General features: G+C 47.6%; 1 protein-coding gene across 1 annotated transcript; it reads right to left on the bottom strand.

Moving 5' to 3' along the window:
* Positions 1 to 3,308: 3,308 nt before the first annotated feature.
* On the bottom strand, positions 3,309 to 12,090 carry RIPPLY3 (ripply transcriptional repressor 3). The gene is made up of 4 exons (XM_053919422.1): positions 11,954 to 12,090; positions 10,771 to 10,837; positions 8,249 to 8,316; positions 3,309 to 4,237 (listed from the first exon to the last, which is right to left on the bottom strand). Exons 1-4 carry the CDS (start codon positions 12,055 to 12,057, stop codon positions 3,955 to 3,957), a joined length of 522 nt encoding a protein of 173 aa, XP_053775397.1. The 5' UTR covers positions 12,058 to 12,090; the 3' UTR covers positions 3,309 to 3,954.
* Between the last annotated feature and the right edge of the window lie 2,769 nt (positions 12,091 to 14,859).

Raw genomic sequence — 14,859 nt, 5'->3', positions numbered from 1 at the left:
AGAATGAGCCCTCTACACCTGCACACAGTATGAATGAGTATAGGGAACTATTCCACATGTGGGAAATGTAGCCCAGCTCCCACTCGGAAAAGCCAGTGGGTGCAAGGTCCAGCACGCAGGACCCACGCCCACATACAGGTTCTCCCGTGGGGAATCAGGCCTGCCTTGTACCTAGGCTGCTATGAGAATTGCTTTTGCTAAAACTCCCTCACCCTGGAATGAGACAGCAAATGTTAAATGAGTATCTTTAACTTCCTAAAGTCTGCTAAACCTCCCAAGTATGGAGTATAACCAATTCAACCACTTTTCCCCTTGATCTGTAACATCCTTCTCTTTGAAGTAATTAGCAGCATTCTTTCCTCTGTTGTCTGTAAAAGATAATCACCTACAATAAACCTGTGCATAGTAAATGAGGACCATCCTCGATGTAATGTACCCAGAAAGGCAATAAAAGCCTGTCTGGGCAGGGGTCTGGCTTTCTTGGGGGCTCTCTCTGGCCCTCACGCCCTCTCTCTTAGAGAGTGGCCATGCTGTCCCTTTTTCTCCACAGGATTTCTGTAGTCCGTGTGAATTTGTCCATTGCTGCCACAACACACAGATCCCGAGGGCCAGGATCTGCATCAAAAGAGTCTCGCAAGCAAACGTTAGGGAGAGAAGCCAGACGGAAAAGGGCACATGCCCTGTGATCCCATTGGTATCAAGTGCAAAACCAGACAAATGGAATCTGTAGTGCAGGATGGCGGTGACCGGAAGGGAGCGCAAGGGATATCCTAGGGCACTGGTTGTGTTGTTTTTGATCTGGGTGCTGTTTTCATACCATGTGCCCTCTCCATGCAGCGGAATATTACATTGATACATGATACAACGTGGATGAACCTGGAGACGTTATGCCAGGCAAAGGAAGCTAGACACCAAAGGCTCCATGTTGTGTAATTCTATTTGTATGAAATATCCAGGACAGGAAATTGCAGGTAGACAGAAAGTAGATGATACAATTTCTAAAATTTATAAAAGTTCACCAAACTTAATGTTGAATGTTTAGTGGATTTTGTTTGTTTGTTTGTTTGCAGTTTCTTGTTTAATACAGAAGTTCAAAAAGAAGCACACCACTGGGAAAACACATTTTCTTCCCACAGAAGTAAAACCAGTTAAAATAGCGAACAGGAAACAATATGAAAACAGATGGAAATGCATCCAGTTGCACACAAATCCGTTGGAAGACAGTGGCAATAGGAGATCTGAAGAAACAAACATTACAACAAATTCACCCTGTGGGAGGTTTGCTGTACAGCTGGCTTAAAGTGCCCGTGTTCCTGACATGTTTCAGCTTGTGGCGTTTGCGAGATTCTGTTTCAACAATCAAAGTCACTAGGAGCTCCTTTCTGTGAGCCACTAAAAGAAGAAGTCAGCTTCAACAATAAAAGATTTATTCAAAGTAATACATGTTATGAAAACCTGACTAAGTGTAACCCTTGCAGGAGTAGCTGCTTTAATCAGAAGCTTAGAAAGACTCCAGAGAAAAGGTATAAAGATGGCACCTCCTGTGAAATCCATTTACTTCATCATTAATAGGCAAGCTACTGTAGCAAATAAATTGAAGGAGAAATGCAGGTTTTAGAAGATACTATCGAAGCCCTGGTTGGTGTAGCTCAGTGGATGGAGCATGGGCCTGTGAACCCCAGGGTCACCAGTTCGATTCCCAGTCAGGGCACATGCCTGGGTTGCAGGCCAGGTCCCCTGTTGGAGGTGTGCAAGAGACAACTGACTGATTTCTCTCTCCCTGTCTTTCTCCCTCCCTTCCCCTCTTTCTGAAAGTAAATAAATAACATCTTTTAAAACATAAACTGGTTATGTGGTATTTGTGTTATCTTTGAAAGTCTGTGGTGTGTGGTATATTTTATTATGAGCATAACATGTTAGGTTGGCCATATGAAACTGCCGCCTTTTTAGGTCAGAACAGCCGAGAACCGGCAGCTTCAAAGGGTTCAGTGTGACGCGTAGCTTGTAAGAGCGTCTGCGAGGATGCCACCTCGGACTCTGGTGACGACGAGGGCACATGATGAAAGGTGTGGAGCTTGTGCAGGCCTGCGCCTGTCTGCCCGCAGCCCGGCTGCCACCAAAACCAGGGGGTGGAGTCCCCGCTTGCCATCCCCCTCCCTAACACCACGTGGTCTCTCCATACCCTGGAGGACCTGTGATTCTGTCTGGGGTCATTCCAAAGTGTCCCGTGTTCCTCCTTTGCACCAAACTGGCCAAATTCCAAGTAATGCAAGGAAAGCGTGCACGTGGCACATTGAAAATTCTGGTGCCATCGGCACGCAGACTCGGTTTGGTGTCTTAATGGGGAGCTGGGGACCCGGCCAGATCTTTTTTCTCTGAAACTCATCTATTAAGACAGCCAGGCAAAGGCAAATGTAATGACTTCGACTTCATCCCACACATCACACGAGAGTAAGACTAAGCTTCTAGAATTTTTCTGTTAAAACCCAATAAAATACGAGGCCATTTTTAATCTTTTTTTGAAATACGCTCAGGTGCAATTGCTTTTAAGTTTGAAAAAGGTACCTTAAACAAGTAAAAGATACAATAAAATAAAATACCTACTTTAAAAAGTTAAAAGAAACCAAAAATAACAAAAAATGTTTAAAAACATCCCAAAAAGTAATTCTTTAAAAAGGTAGAGCAATAAAGATAATTGACATTAGCTACTTTTGGACAAGAAGGGGTGACATTTACTTTGCAATGTAGATTTTTCTATGCTGTTTGGATTGCTAAAATATCTGTATGTATTCCTCCTATTTTTTAAAACATTGTTTATTTATTTATTTTTACAGAGATAGGGGAAGGGAGAAAGAGAGAGAAACATCAATGTGTGGTTGCCTCTCATGCACCCAGGGACCTGGCCTGCAACCCAGGCATGTGCCCAGACTGGGAATCAGACCAGCAACCCTTTGCTTTGCAGTCCGGGGCTCAATCCATGGAGCCACACCAGCCAGGGCCCTCCTATTTTTTAAATATTAATGGATTATTTGAGCATTGATATAATAGACCATTTTGTTTTATTTTTAAACTTTTTTCTACATTCTTAAAAACAATAAATATCATTTAAGAGTTAAATATAAAAAGTCCTGATAAACTGTTAAAAACTTTAATGTAGGAACTAATATAGAAATGTCTTAAACAAAAAAGATGATTATCAAACTTTATTTTTTCTTTCAAAATATTTATTTCAAGTAAAAACATATGATGTACTGTGTATAAGAAGACAACTACATCTAAGAAAGTTAAGTGAAATACTTTGAGGAAAATACTCATTTGGTCATTCAAATATAAAACTGAAAATAATTTTACAATCAATACTTGATTGAAAACAATGTTATTCTATTCAAGTAACAAGCCCAAAGTCATCCCTAACTCAGAATTAAAACTCTTCTCTCTATTCATACCCATTGGCCTTACACAACAGTCATGAAAACTTTTATCCAGAACTGTCTCCCCAAAATCCATCATTTTACTTGTTATTCTTACAGGAATTATTGTTTTGTTTGTTTTTCATAAATAATTTTTTTCAGAATGCCACTACCCAACCACATCAACCTTTGCACAATATCTTTCTTACAAAAGCAGAAATAGCTAAATAATGCGCCTCAGGTTAGGTGAGAGGCAGTGGCCGCGCTGACCGCGCTGACCGCGCTGTGGAAGTCCACCCAGCCCGCTAAGAACCCGTGTTGACACAAACGTCCCCTCGGTGCTGGAACCCTCTCCCAGCGGTGCGCAGGGGTGCCCCGAGGAAGAGGGAAACCTGTGAGTCCTCGCCGTACGTGGAGTGCTGGACAGAGACGGCCAAAGCCAAGGCCTCCCTGACCCCACGCACACCCAAGGCAAATGCAAAGTGTCCGGGCACAGCTGTCCCCAAGAGGGCGTGTGAGGCAGGTCTGGCCCGGGAGACCCCATCTATTTGGAGGAGGAGCACGCAGCACCCCCTGGAGCGTCACTGTGTCCTCCAGATCTCTGTCCTGGGCGCGTCGACTGGTCTCCGCCCGGTCCTCCGGGGCCGTCCTCCGCCCGGCCTGGTCCCTCCCGGGGAGGCGGCTGGGGGTCTTCCTCGAGCTCTGCGTCCTCTGAGTCCGACGCGTCGTCGTAGAAGTGGATCGTGGCTTGCACCGGGAAACTGGCCAGCACTTTCTCCCCAGAACTCTGCAGGTATTCTTGGCGCTTGGAAATGGGTAAATAAAGTCTAATATTTAAGAAACAAATCTAGCATTAGTCAACTTGAAACGGTCCTTTTCCCTCGAAGCAGCTAACTGCCAAACTTCCTCTCTGATTTTGCCTTCGCTGCACGCAGCGTTTTGTATCAAGTCAGGGGGACGCAACCGCGAGCAAAGGCTGAGGCCTGGTGAGGGGTCCCACGCTAGTCCAGCAATGAGCTGTGATCTGAGTGAGCAAATCAATGGAGGAAAAAGGGCGAGCTTCCGTGAGGGTAAGAGGAAACGGAAACACTGAGCTCCAAGATGAGGAGTAGCAGGCCCCCAAGCACGGGGAATGCTGCGGCCCTTTGGGCTCTAGGGCAAACTTCGCTCTGAAACCCTGGGCTAGAAGAGAAGCAGCTAATCTTTCTGGACGTTGCCCTAGAGAAGCTATAGGGGTGGGTGGCTGGCTTGTCTGGATAAGTAGAGAAAATGGCAGCCCTGGCTACTTATCCAGTAGGAAGAGAGAGGGAGAAAGTGAAAGGGGAAGGGAAAAGGAGAAAGACCCCACTTTGGGGACCTTTTGATAGTATAAATATATCTGTATATTTTAAAAAAAGAAGCTGTGGCTGGTGTGGCTCAGTGGACTGAGTGCCGGCCTGCAAACCAAGGGGTCACTGGGTCCATTCTCAGTCAGGGCACACGCCTGGGTTGGGGGACAGGTCCCCAGTTGGGGGCGTGTAAAGGCAACCACACATTGATGTTTCTCTCCTTCTCTCTCCTTCCCTTCCCCTCTGTCTGAAAATAAACAAATAAAATCTTTTAAAAAAGAAAAGAAATATATAAATTTGGAACCTCTAAAGCCAGGTTTTGTAAATTTAGGACTCTAGTCAGAGTCTGTAAAATACTCCCACTCTCTCCAAGCTCTCTCGTCCTTCAACAGTTTATGAATTTGTTTGCATTTCCCCCTGTGGTCTCCTGAGGAACCGAGAGGATTACCCATTGATCATTACCCATTGATCGCTGCTTATTTGCAAAGCTGATCTCAAGTCCCCCTTTTTGGATTTCAAGACCCCTGTCAAGGAAAAGTGAGAAAACACCTTGCTAGAAATAACGCACCACAATTTCAAACTTGTGAAGCTTTCCGACAGACCAGTGATTCTTGACCTCGACCTCCAGGAGACTGTTGGCAGGCAATGTCTGGAGACAATTTTTGTTGTTGCCACAACTGAGGAGAAGCTACTGGCCCAGAGTGGGTAGAGGCCAGGGACGCTGTTCTGCATTCTACAATGCCCAGGACAACCTCCCACCTCCAGCAACAGAGTATGATCCAGTCCCAGCCAAGTGTCCATAGTTGAGGAACTCTGCAACAGGCAGAAAAGACTACACACCTATGAGTGTGATATAAGCACAGCACGGAGTTTGGCCATGCTAAACTTAGTGTTATGCCGGAGTCCTGTGGTCTGCCTTTATCCTTGGTGGACATGTTCCAAGACCTCCCCCTGCCCCCCCACCAGCGGATAAGTGAAACCACAGATAATACCGAACTCTACACATACTGTATTTTTTCCTATGTATACATACATACCTATGGTAAAGTTTAATTTATAAATTAGGCACGGTAAGAGATTAAAAATAACTAATAATAAAATAGAATAATGATAACAATATATCAGCCCTAGCAGGGTAGCTCAGTTGGTTAGAGCGTCATCCCAATGTGCCAAGGTTGTGGGTTTGATCCTAGGTTAGGGCACCTACAAGAACCAACCAATGACCCCTGACTGGTGTGGCTTAGCGGATTGAGTGCCAGCCTGTGAACCAAAGGGTTGCTGATTTGATTCCCAGCTGGGGCACATGCCTGGGTTGCAGGCCAGGTCCCCAGTAGGGGGCACATGAGAGGCAACCACACACTGATGTTCCTCTCCCTTTCTTTCTCGCTCCCTTCCCCTCTTTAAAAATAAATAAATAAAATCTTAAAACAAAAAAAAAGAATCAACCAATGAATGCATAAATAAGTGGAACAACACATGGCTATTCTTTTCTTCCTTTCTCTCTCTAAAATCAACACATAAAAATTAAAGAAACAAAAAACAACAATATACTGTAATCAAATGTATGGCTTTGGGCCCACTGTTAGATGAAATAAGGGCTGCTTGAACACAAGCACTGGGACACCCTGGCAGTTGATCTGACAGCCGAGAGGGCTACCAAGTGACTAACGGTTGGGCAGTGTCTGTCTACCGCGTGGAGCCACTGGACGAAGGGCTGATTCACGTCCCAGACGGAGGAGGGGGAAAGGGCGAGATTTCATCATGATGTGTGGAAGGAGGTGCACTTTAAAAGTTGTAAGTTGTGTATTTCTGCGTAGACTGAAACCTCAGAAAGTGAAGCCACAGGTAAGGGGAGGCTATTGTATTTACAGGTGAATTTGAATTTGTAGGATGTCTGGAATTTGCTTGAAAATATTCTACCAAAAAGTTTTTTTTAAAAGACTTGGGAGAGGGTGAAATGTGGTCAGGTTGGAAGAGCGCTGATGATTATTAAGGCTGGTTGGTGCTGGGCACACGGGAGCCCGCTCTCCTATTCTCTGCACTTTGGTGTATGTTTGAAAGTTTCTGTGATAAAGCAGGTCTTTAGTTTGCAACGCACACCTCACCAGTCACTGCATTTTCACCGAATCTAAAATTGGGGAGCAGGAGCAAGGTGTCTGCGGGAGGCAGGCCCTGGCAGGAGGTGCAGGTGTACACACAGTGTACAAGAGGGTGAGGGTCTCACCCCAAATCGTGCCCCGGATCACCTGCAGAGCCTATAAAACACAGGCCCCGAGGCCTTGCCCCAGAACAGGTGCTTCAGAACCTCCTGGGGGAGCCGCTCAGGGTCTGTATTTTTAAAGTTTCCCAGGTGATCCCAGGAGGACTGAAGACCACTGACAGAAAGGACCCTAGGAAAGCTTCTCTTCTCCAAAAGTCACTCTGTGACCAGTCTGAGGGCTCTAGATTTCACTTTTAACAATTAGTGTCCATGGGTTTGATGAAAGTGTCCAATCTGCCAGGATCAGCAGGGTAAAAATACTCTGGTGAAAAGTTGGGGCACAGGCTAGGTTTATTCTGGTGAAGAAAGTGGCGGACAGAGATGGAGACAGAGAAACAGATAAAAAAAAAAAAAACTGAGCATGAGCCACCTGCTTCTAAGGCTTGAAGTGAGAGGGAAACAGCAGTGGGGGGCTTGCTCCCGCCAAGACCGCAGAAGACCCCCCAAGAAAGAGTGGAGGACATCTGGGGGAGTACCCATCCATCCCTGTTCAGGCAGCACTTTTGCTTCGAAGGTCTACTTTGCTCTCAGGGGTGTGCAACCTGTGGCCCAGCATGGCTATGAATGCGGCCCAACACAAAATCATAAATTTACTTAAAACATTATGAGATTTTTTTTGTGTGTGATTACATGTTGCAATGTATTTAATGTGTGGCCCAAGACAACCCTTCTTCCAGTGCGGCCCAGAGACGCCAAAGCGTTGGCCAGCCCTGCTAGATAACACACAAACTATCCTGGGAGGGACAGAGAAATGTACCTGAATAGCTAAGTCAATGAATAGGTATGTTCAGACAACTCATATTCCACTGCATTTAACACAAGACATAATATGTAATAAGAGGTATTAAACAAAAGGTATGAAGGACAGACAGGCCAATTCCAACTTGCAACTGAAACAAAGCCTGAAGGAATAAATGAACGGATTCCAGAAATCCCACAAAGGCATGACCCGTGGACACAGATGTGGGGACCGACTGGGGGAGGGGACAAGATAGGGCTAAGTGGAGGTGGGGAAAGGGAGAAAAACGGGAAGAACTGTAATGCCATTTAAAAAAAAAGATATTTGCTAGTATCATCTTTAAAAAAAAAAGTCCCATTAAATATCCCTGAAGTTCCTTGGGATAATAGTAACTAAATAATATTGGGGATACTGAATTATTTTGCACCTTGTTGACCATGTATGCGGGAGAAGGCGCTGAGGTGTATTAATGCTTACAGTAAGAGTGTTTCCCACTGCGAAGTCGTGTTACCTTACAGGGTGCTGAAACCCAAAGGCCCCCTTCGATCCAGAAGCTTGTTGGTCGCCCTCAGGTTCCAGCTGTAAAGACAGACAGACACACACACACACACACAGTCAGGGAGCCTCTGGAGTGGCATCCTGAAATTCATAAAAACAAAATCTAAGTGGCCTGCGCTTGTTCGCGTCCGCAGCGACCTTAGAGACCGTTTAAACACCCTAGCAGAAGTCCGTACGCCCGGCTTCCTCTTACTGTTGCCGGGGATCTCCAGGGTGCTGTGCGGGATTCAGAGATGGGCAGGTGGGTCTGCCACAGGCCGCCCCCCACCCCCGTCCACGCGTTTTAAATCCAATGGGAAGGGACTCACGCCTCGGGCTCAGCCCCAGCCAAGGGGTGGGCGGCCCGGAGGACGGGAGGGTGGGGCCAGGAGAACGCAGGCCTTGACATCGCCTTCCAGGAAATCGCCTCCCTGGCAGGGCCAGCAAGTAGCCAGGAGGGAAATGGAACAGAGGTCAGCAAAAGTTTAGGCTGTCGTTCGCTGTCCCCACGCTGGGGAGGGTGAGAGCTCCCAAGGGGATTTAGGGGCACCAGTGGGTGAGGAGGGCCCCACTCAGGGCAAGGCCTTGAAGCCTTCCCTAAAATTTCTCGGGAAACGTCCAACAGGGCTCCGGAGCCAAGGAATTCTCCTCTTTGTCGGGAGAGGGCGCTGTTGAGCAAGTGTTCCCTTCCCGCGGGGGGATGCGCTCTCCCAGCAGTGTTTCCAAGGGACCGCGCGCGCGGTACCCCGCAGGGGGTCGCTCGCCGCTGGCCTCTCCATCCAGCCACCTGGGCTCGGTAAAGACCAGACCCGGGGGAAGTGGGGCAGCGAGCGCTACAGGTCCATGAGACACCCACGCTCCACCCTCCCCCCAAAAATCCAAGGACACAACTGCTTCAACCAGTGCGCCGTGTTGACAATCAACTAGAAAGTTGCTACAGTTTAACATTTTTTCTGCAATCTCCACTTTTCTCACAAATGGCCTTCTCATCACAATAGGGATAAAAAACCCACCCTCTTGCCTTACATAGGGAAGTATGGTACAGTATTTTTATTCTTGCAACTGATAGACTCTGTACACATTTCATGCAAAAGAAAATAGGATAATTGTATATTTCTATATACTCTCTCTTCCAAAGACCTTCTAAGTCTTATGTTTAAGCTGGATGGAGGTGGGCAAAGAGAAAAAGCGGGGACAACTGTAATACCATGAACAATAAAATTAAAATTATAAAAGGTATTATGGCCCTGGCTGGTGTGGCTCAGTGGATTGAGCACCAGACTACAAACCAAAGGGTCAAGGGTTTGATTCCCAGTCAGGGCATGTGCCTGGGTTGTGGGACAGGTCCCCAGCAGGGGGAGCGGGAGAGGCAATCTCACATTGATGGTTGTCTCCCTCCCTTCCCCTCTCTAAGAATAAATAAAATCTTTTTTTTAAATCTTATGTTTAAGAACTTAAGTTTGAATGCAAAAGAAGCAATTATTTTTATTTATTTAGACATTGCATGAATTTAATAATAATTTGGGCTACAAAATCGTATTTCTTGTTAATTTGATATTTACTTGCTTCATTCTTTAAATAATAGTAACTGAATTAAAACTTTAAATCACTGTGAATAACTTTTAAATGTAATTTAAATGCAAAATGTAATTTTTAAAATTATTCACACTACTTTTAAAAAGTACCTAAATCTGCTTTCTTGCACTTGAATTTACCATATCACAAATAACTGCCACAAGCCCCATGTGTTAGGCAAATTAAATACATGGTCCTTACTAGTCTAATTAACTTCAGCATTTTTAAAAAGAGCCATCCATTTATATTTTAAAATTTACCAAGGAAAGGTAAATTCCATGAAAGCAAGTCATTACTTCAATAAGTATAAAGCAATTTAGTTACCACCGCAGGAAACAAAAGAATAGTGGTGGCCATTGATCTTCCCCCACAAAGCCCTCCACTAGAGTGTATTTGCTCAGCCAATATGAGTTATCCCAGCAGTGCTTGCAGACAGGGTCGAAAGTGCTTCAGAAAGGGCCAGACAGCGGGAGCGGCCTTTTCACCACATCTTCTGGGCACCCCAGACTGGCCTCTGCCCTTATTTACACTGTGGCACCTGCCCAGTGCTAATGACACCAGCGTCGTGCTTCTGAGGCGAGGGGAGAGAGGCAGCCTTCTCCTGGCCTCTCTCTACTGATTTGCAATGGGTGAGGAAAAAAAACAAAGCCCCAATATAGAAGAAATCGCTTGTAATGCCTGTGAAACCAGCTATGCTGGAGTGGTTTTGCTTTGCTAGAAGGGAGAAGCAAGCAGGAGCCCAATCTCCTGTGCCTTGGGCCTGACCAACACTGCTCACCAGGCTCTTGGTGCAGACCACTTCTGCATTAGATGACCAAGGCCGGTCCAGGCGGGGGGCTTTTCACGGTCCCTTCATTTCAGAGATGGTGCTATTTTCTTACTGAACTGGCGGATACCTGCGACGCCCACACTTCACCTTACCTGGCCTCCAGTTCTGGTCCGCTCAGCATCTCGGGGTGTCAGGATCCAAGGTCTCCATGGTGTAGGGCTGGAATGGCAGGGACCAGGAGTGAACCCCAGCATCCTCTGCTGTCTTTCAAAATTATGCCATAAGAGTTATCATTCTTATCATTTCTACTGTGTGCCTGAAAAAGGACACACTGGGGCCCTGGCTGGTGTGGCTCGATGGATTGAGTGCCGGCCTGTGAACCAAAGGGTGGCAGGTTCAATTCCCAGTCAGGGCACATGCCTGGGTTGCTGGCCAGGTCCCCAGTGGGGGGTGTGTCAGAGGAAACCATACTTTGATGTTTCTTTCTCTCTCTTCCTTCCCCCCTCCCTTCTCCTCTCTGAAAATAATTAAATAAAATATTGTTTTAAAAAACAAAGAGTCACTGCACATCCCACAGCGTCCCCTCAAGTCCCCAGTCTCTGAATACACAATGCCGTGTGTTTTTCCAGCCTGCAACCTTCCCAGGTCTCTGCGGTCACTGGGCTTTGAGAAGTCCCAAGTTTGATACAGTTATCAGGGGACACAGTTGAGGAATTTCTCTCCCTGTCTGGCTGGACTCTTCAATTCAGATTCCCTCCCATGGCTGGCTACTTTGTAGCTCATTAATTCCAAGGACACCTCCTCGGTTATGAAGGGTCTTGACTCCAGAGATGATTCTACAGAGTTCTGTTGGATACAATGCACAAAGGGGACTCCGTTTCTCCTCTCTGGCTGCCTGGCCACCCAGCCCCTCCCACACTTCCCGGCCTATATGACTTCCTTAAACTTGACTACCTTGAAAAGGGCTGGCGCACGGGGCACGGGGCAGCGATAGCTGAGCCTCAAACAGCGCAAAGACTGTCACTAAGACCGTGACAGTCAACGTGAAGGGACGCCCCTGCAAGGCTCGTTGAGAGGCCCGGAGACAGCAACGTTCCCAGCCGGGTGAATTTCAGATCTATTAACGGAAGCGTTGACCCATTTCCTTGCGGAAACCTCCGGGACCTCCGCCGCTGTGCGCTGGAACCCAGACGACCCTGCGTCCCCGGCTCTGGCTAAGGAACTTGCCCTGCGTCGCGGTGAGATTCGGGGACTCAGCGCCCCGGCATCCCGCTCTCAGCACCACGCGCCACTCGCCTCTCGACGCGCCCACCCGGGCCGCAGGGACACCCTCACCTCTCGGGCTCGCGCGGCGGCGGTGGCCTCCGGGCACGGTCCGCGGGGCATAGACAGGCGCGACCCCGCGCCTCCCGGGATCCAGCCGCCGTCTCTGGTCTCATGGTGCCCGCGGAGCCCGCGCCCCTCCAGCTGCGCCAGGGACTCAGCGGCGCCTGTAACCGCTCGAGCGAGGGCGCTCACCTACCAGCGCGCTCGGCGCCAGGTTTAAAAACGGGGGCGAGGAGGGGAGGGGACACGGGAAACCGGAGGGGGCGGGAAGGGCGCGGGACATGCTCCGGGAGGGGACAGGGGAGGCCGTAGAGGGGGAGGGGACAAGAAAAGCTCCAGGAGGGTGCGCCGCGGCGAGACGGTGGTAGAGTGGTGGATGTCAAGGAGGGGGCCAGGGAAGCCGGGGAGCATGGGTGGGGAGGGGACAAAGGAAACCCAGGGAGGGTCGGCAGGGGCGGTGACAGGGAAGCTAGTGGAAGGAACGGTGGGAAGTGACTCGCGAAGCCCGAGGAGGAGAAACAGTGAGGGGCGGGGCCGTGGGCGTTTCCATCGAGGGCCCTCCTTGGAGGGTTGTGGGTGGTGGGTGCTCGCGGAGGGGCCTCCCTGGCCGGGTGTGGGATAGGAGGGTCCGTGGATCCTGTGGGGTTCCCCACAGTCCTCGGGATTCTGGTTCCTGTGTGAGCATCTTAGTCCCCAGATTTAGGGGAATCCCACGTCCACCACTTTAAAGCGGTCTCGGGGTTTTGAGAGCGGTTGCAGAAGTCTCGGGACCGCGTGGACCCTCCCTGCCTCCGGTGTGAACGGCGGGCGCCCGGGACGTCCCAACGGTGATGCTCGAACCGGGTGGAGGGTCGTGGAGAGGAGAGCGAGATGAACAGAGCACCCTTCCCACCCATGGGCGCCTTAGGAAAGAATGTGGCTTTTCACGGGAGTGGATTTTCCTCGGGTTGAGGGCAGCCAGGAACACTTTCCAGTCCCTGCAGGATTCGCCGGCCGCGCGGGCGCAGCGCTGGTGGATCGGCAGTGCGGCGCCGAGGATGCTCAAGGCTGCGGTCCCGGCCTCGCTGCTTAGCTCCCGGGTCTCCGCGTCCCACCGACCCTGCGGGCTCTAAATCAAAGAACTTCAAAAATTAAAAGGTTTCCACTGTTTCCTTGAAGAGCAACAGATTTCGACAATAATTAAAACTAATTTAAAGGCAATGGGGGGGATTAACAAATAACCTAATTTTTATGTAAAATTTTATGCAATGATTTAAAAACACACTAAATATAACTGAGGGGTAGGGACAGGCAAGGGACACTAAGAGGCAACGCTGGGACAATGAGATACCGTATTCACCAAGGCAGAGAAGATTTTATAAAGCAAGTGTGGGCGACCGGGTCTGCGTGCCTAAAACCGAGCATCTTCCAGGTCGCCGGTGACGTTGTAATCAGCGCACCTTGCTGAGAAGGTGTGACGACTTCTATCATTTGCCTGGCAAATGGTCACCTCTTGACCCAGTAATTCTACTTCCCTGTTACACTAAAAATTGTGACCCAAAAGATATATTTTCAAACACGAACAAGATGCATGTCATCACGGAGAGGTGTCCATTGTAGTGTTGTTTATAATGTTGAAAGATTTGTCTAATGGGATGGCAATGATTAAAGAAGCAATGGCGGAGTATTATGCAGCTAATAAAAATGTCGGCTGAGTTTTGCACAGCACGGGAAAATGTACATGGCAGGGTGTTAAAAAGGACAAAATAGTGTGCTAGGGTCCAAACCGTGTGCAGAGGGCACATGGGTGAAAACAGTGCCACCAAGTACTGGGATTACAAAGGATTTAAAGCAAAAAAAAAATGGTTTCTAAATTGTCGACAATAAGCAAATATTTCTTTTTTACTGTGGTGAAATACCTGCATTGTTTCGCCACTGACACCACCATCCAGGACTTTTGAAACCATGGACCCATCAAGCTCTAACTCCCCATCCCCTTTCCCTCCCGCCCTGGCAGCCAGTGCCCTGCTCTCTGTCTCTCCCTGCGGGGCTGTTCCGGGCACTTCATATACCTGGACTCATCTGGCCCTTTGTGGAGCATATGTGAATATTATAAATTATCCACATTATCCTCACTTCAGCCCTGCGGAACAGACATTATCTTCATTTCACAGGTTAAGAAAGTGGGGTTCAGAGAAGTTAAATAAAGCCCCCATCTGGTTGGAGAGTCAGCACTGATATCCCCTTGGGGTCCATGGGCTTTGCAAACTGGATGCCACTCAAATTTAAAGGGAAAGAACCCAACACAGCACCTGCACACTTGGTTTGTCTTTTTTTGGTTTTGCTTTGTTTTCTTCTGCCAAGAACATGTTAAGGCCCCAATGGCCAAAGCTGGGACAATTTGAGCAACAAATTGTAGTATGGAATTATAACCCAAAGTGTAAAATAAATATCAATGATCTCATACTAATATCAACAAATATTGAAGAAGTGAATAAATGAGAGAAGAGGCAAGTTTTCTTAAGAGTTCCAAATAATTTATGTAGCTACTCTAGCTCCATCATTATAATTAACTATGCATGGTTTTGATGAACATGAACTTAATGAAAAATAAATTCATTGGTAATATAGAATAAAGGGATTGTGGGGGGTTGGGTTTGTTTTTTTTTTTTTTCTCAGAGTTGTTGCAGCAGTTAGAATAATTGAAATACAGTCAAAGAAATACACTGCTAATGAGATAATTGGGAATTCACTGGACTTTTGTGTTATAATTACTTCTCAAACTTGAACTTTTGGGGGTCCAAGGAAGATCTTTAGGAGAGGAAGTCATTTGGAAAAGGGTGTAGAAATCTTAGGGAACTTTTAACTCGGCCCATGCTTTACAAACTGGGAAAAACTACGTAACTTCAAGTGTGTGCATTCTTGCTTGGGAGGTG

The sequence above is a fragment of the Desmodus rotundus genome, chromosome 2 (assembly GCF_022682495.2).
Source record: "Desmodus rotundus isolate HL8 chromosome 2, HLdesRot8A.1, whole genome shotgun sequence".
NCBI lineage: Eukaryota > Metazoa > Chordata > Mammalia > Chiroptera > Phyllostomidae > Desmodus > Desmodus rotundus.
The sequence above is the reverse complement of the archived record's forward strand: the minus strand, read 5'-3'. Positions and strand labels throughout refer to the sequence as shown.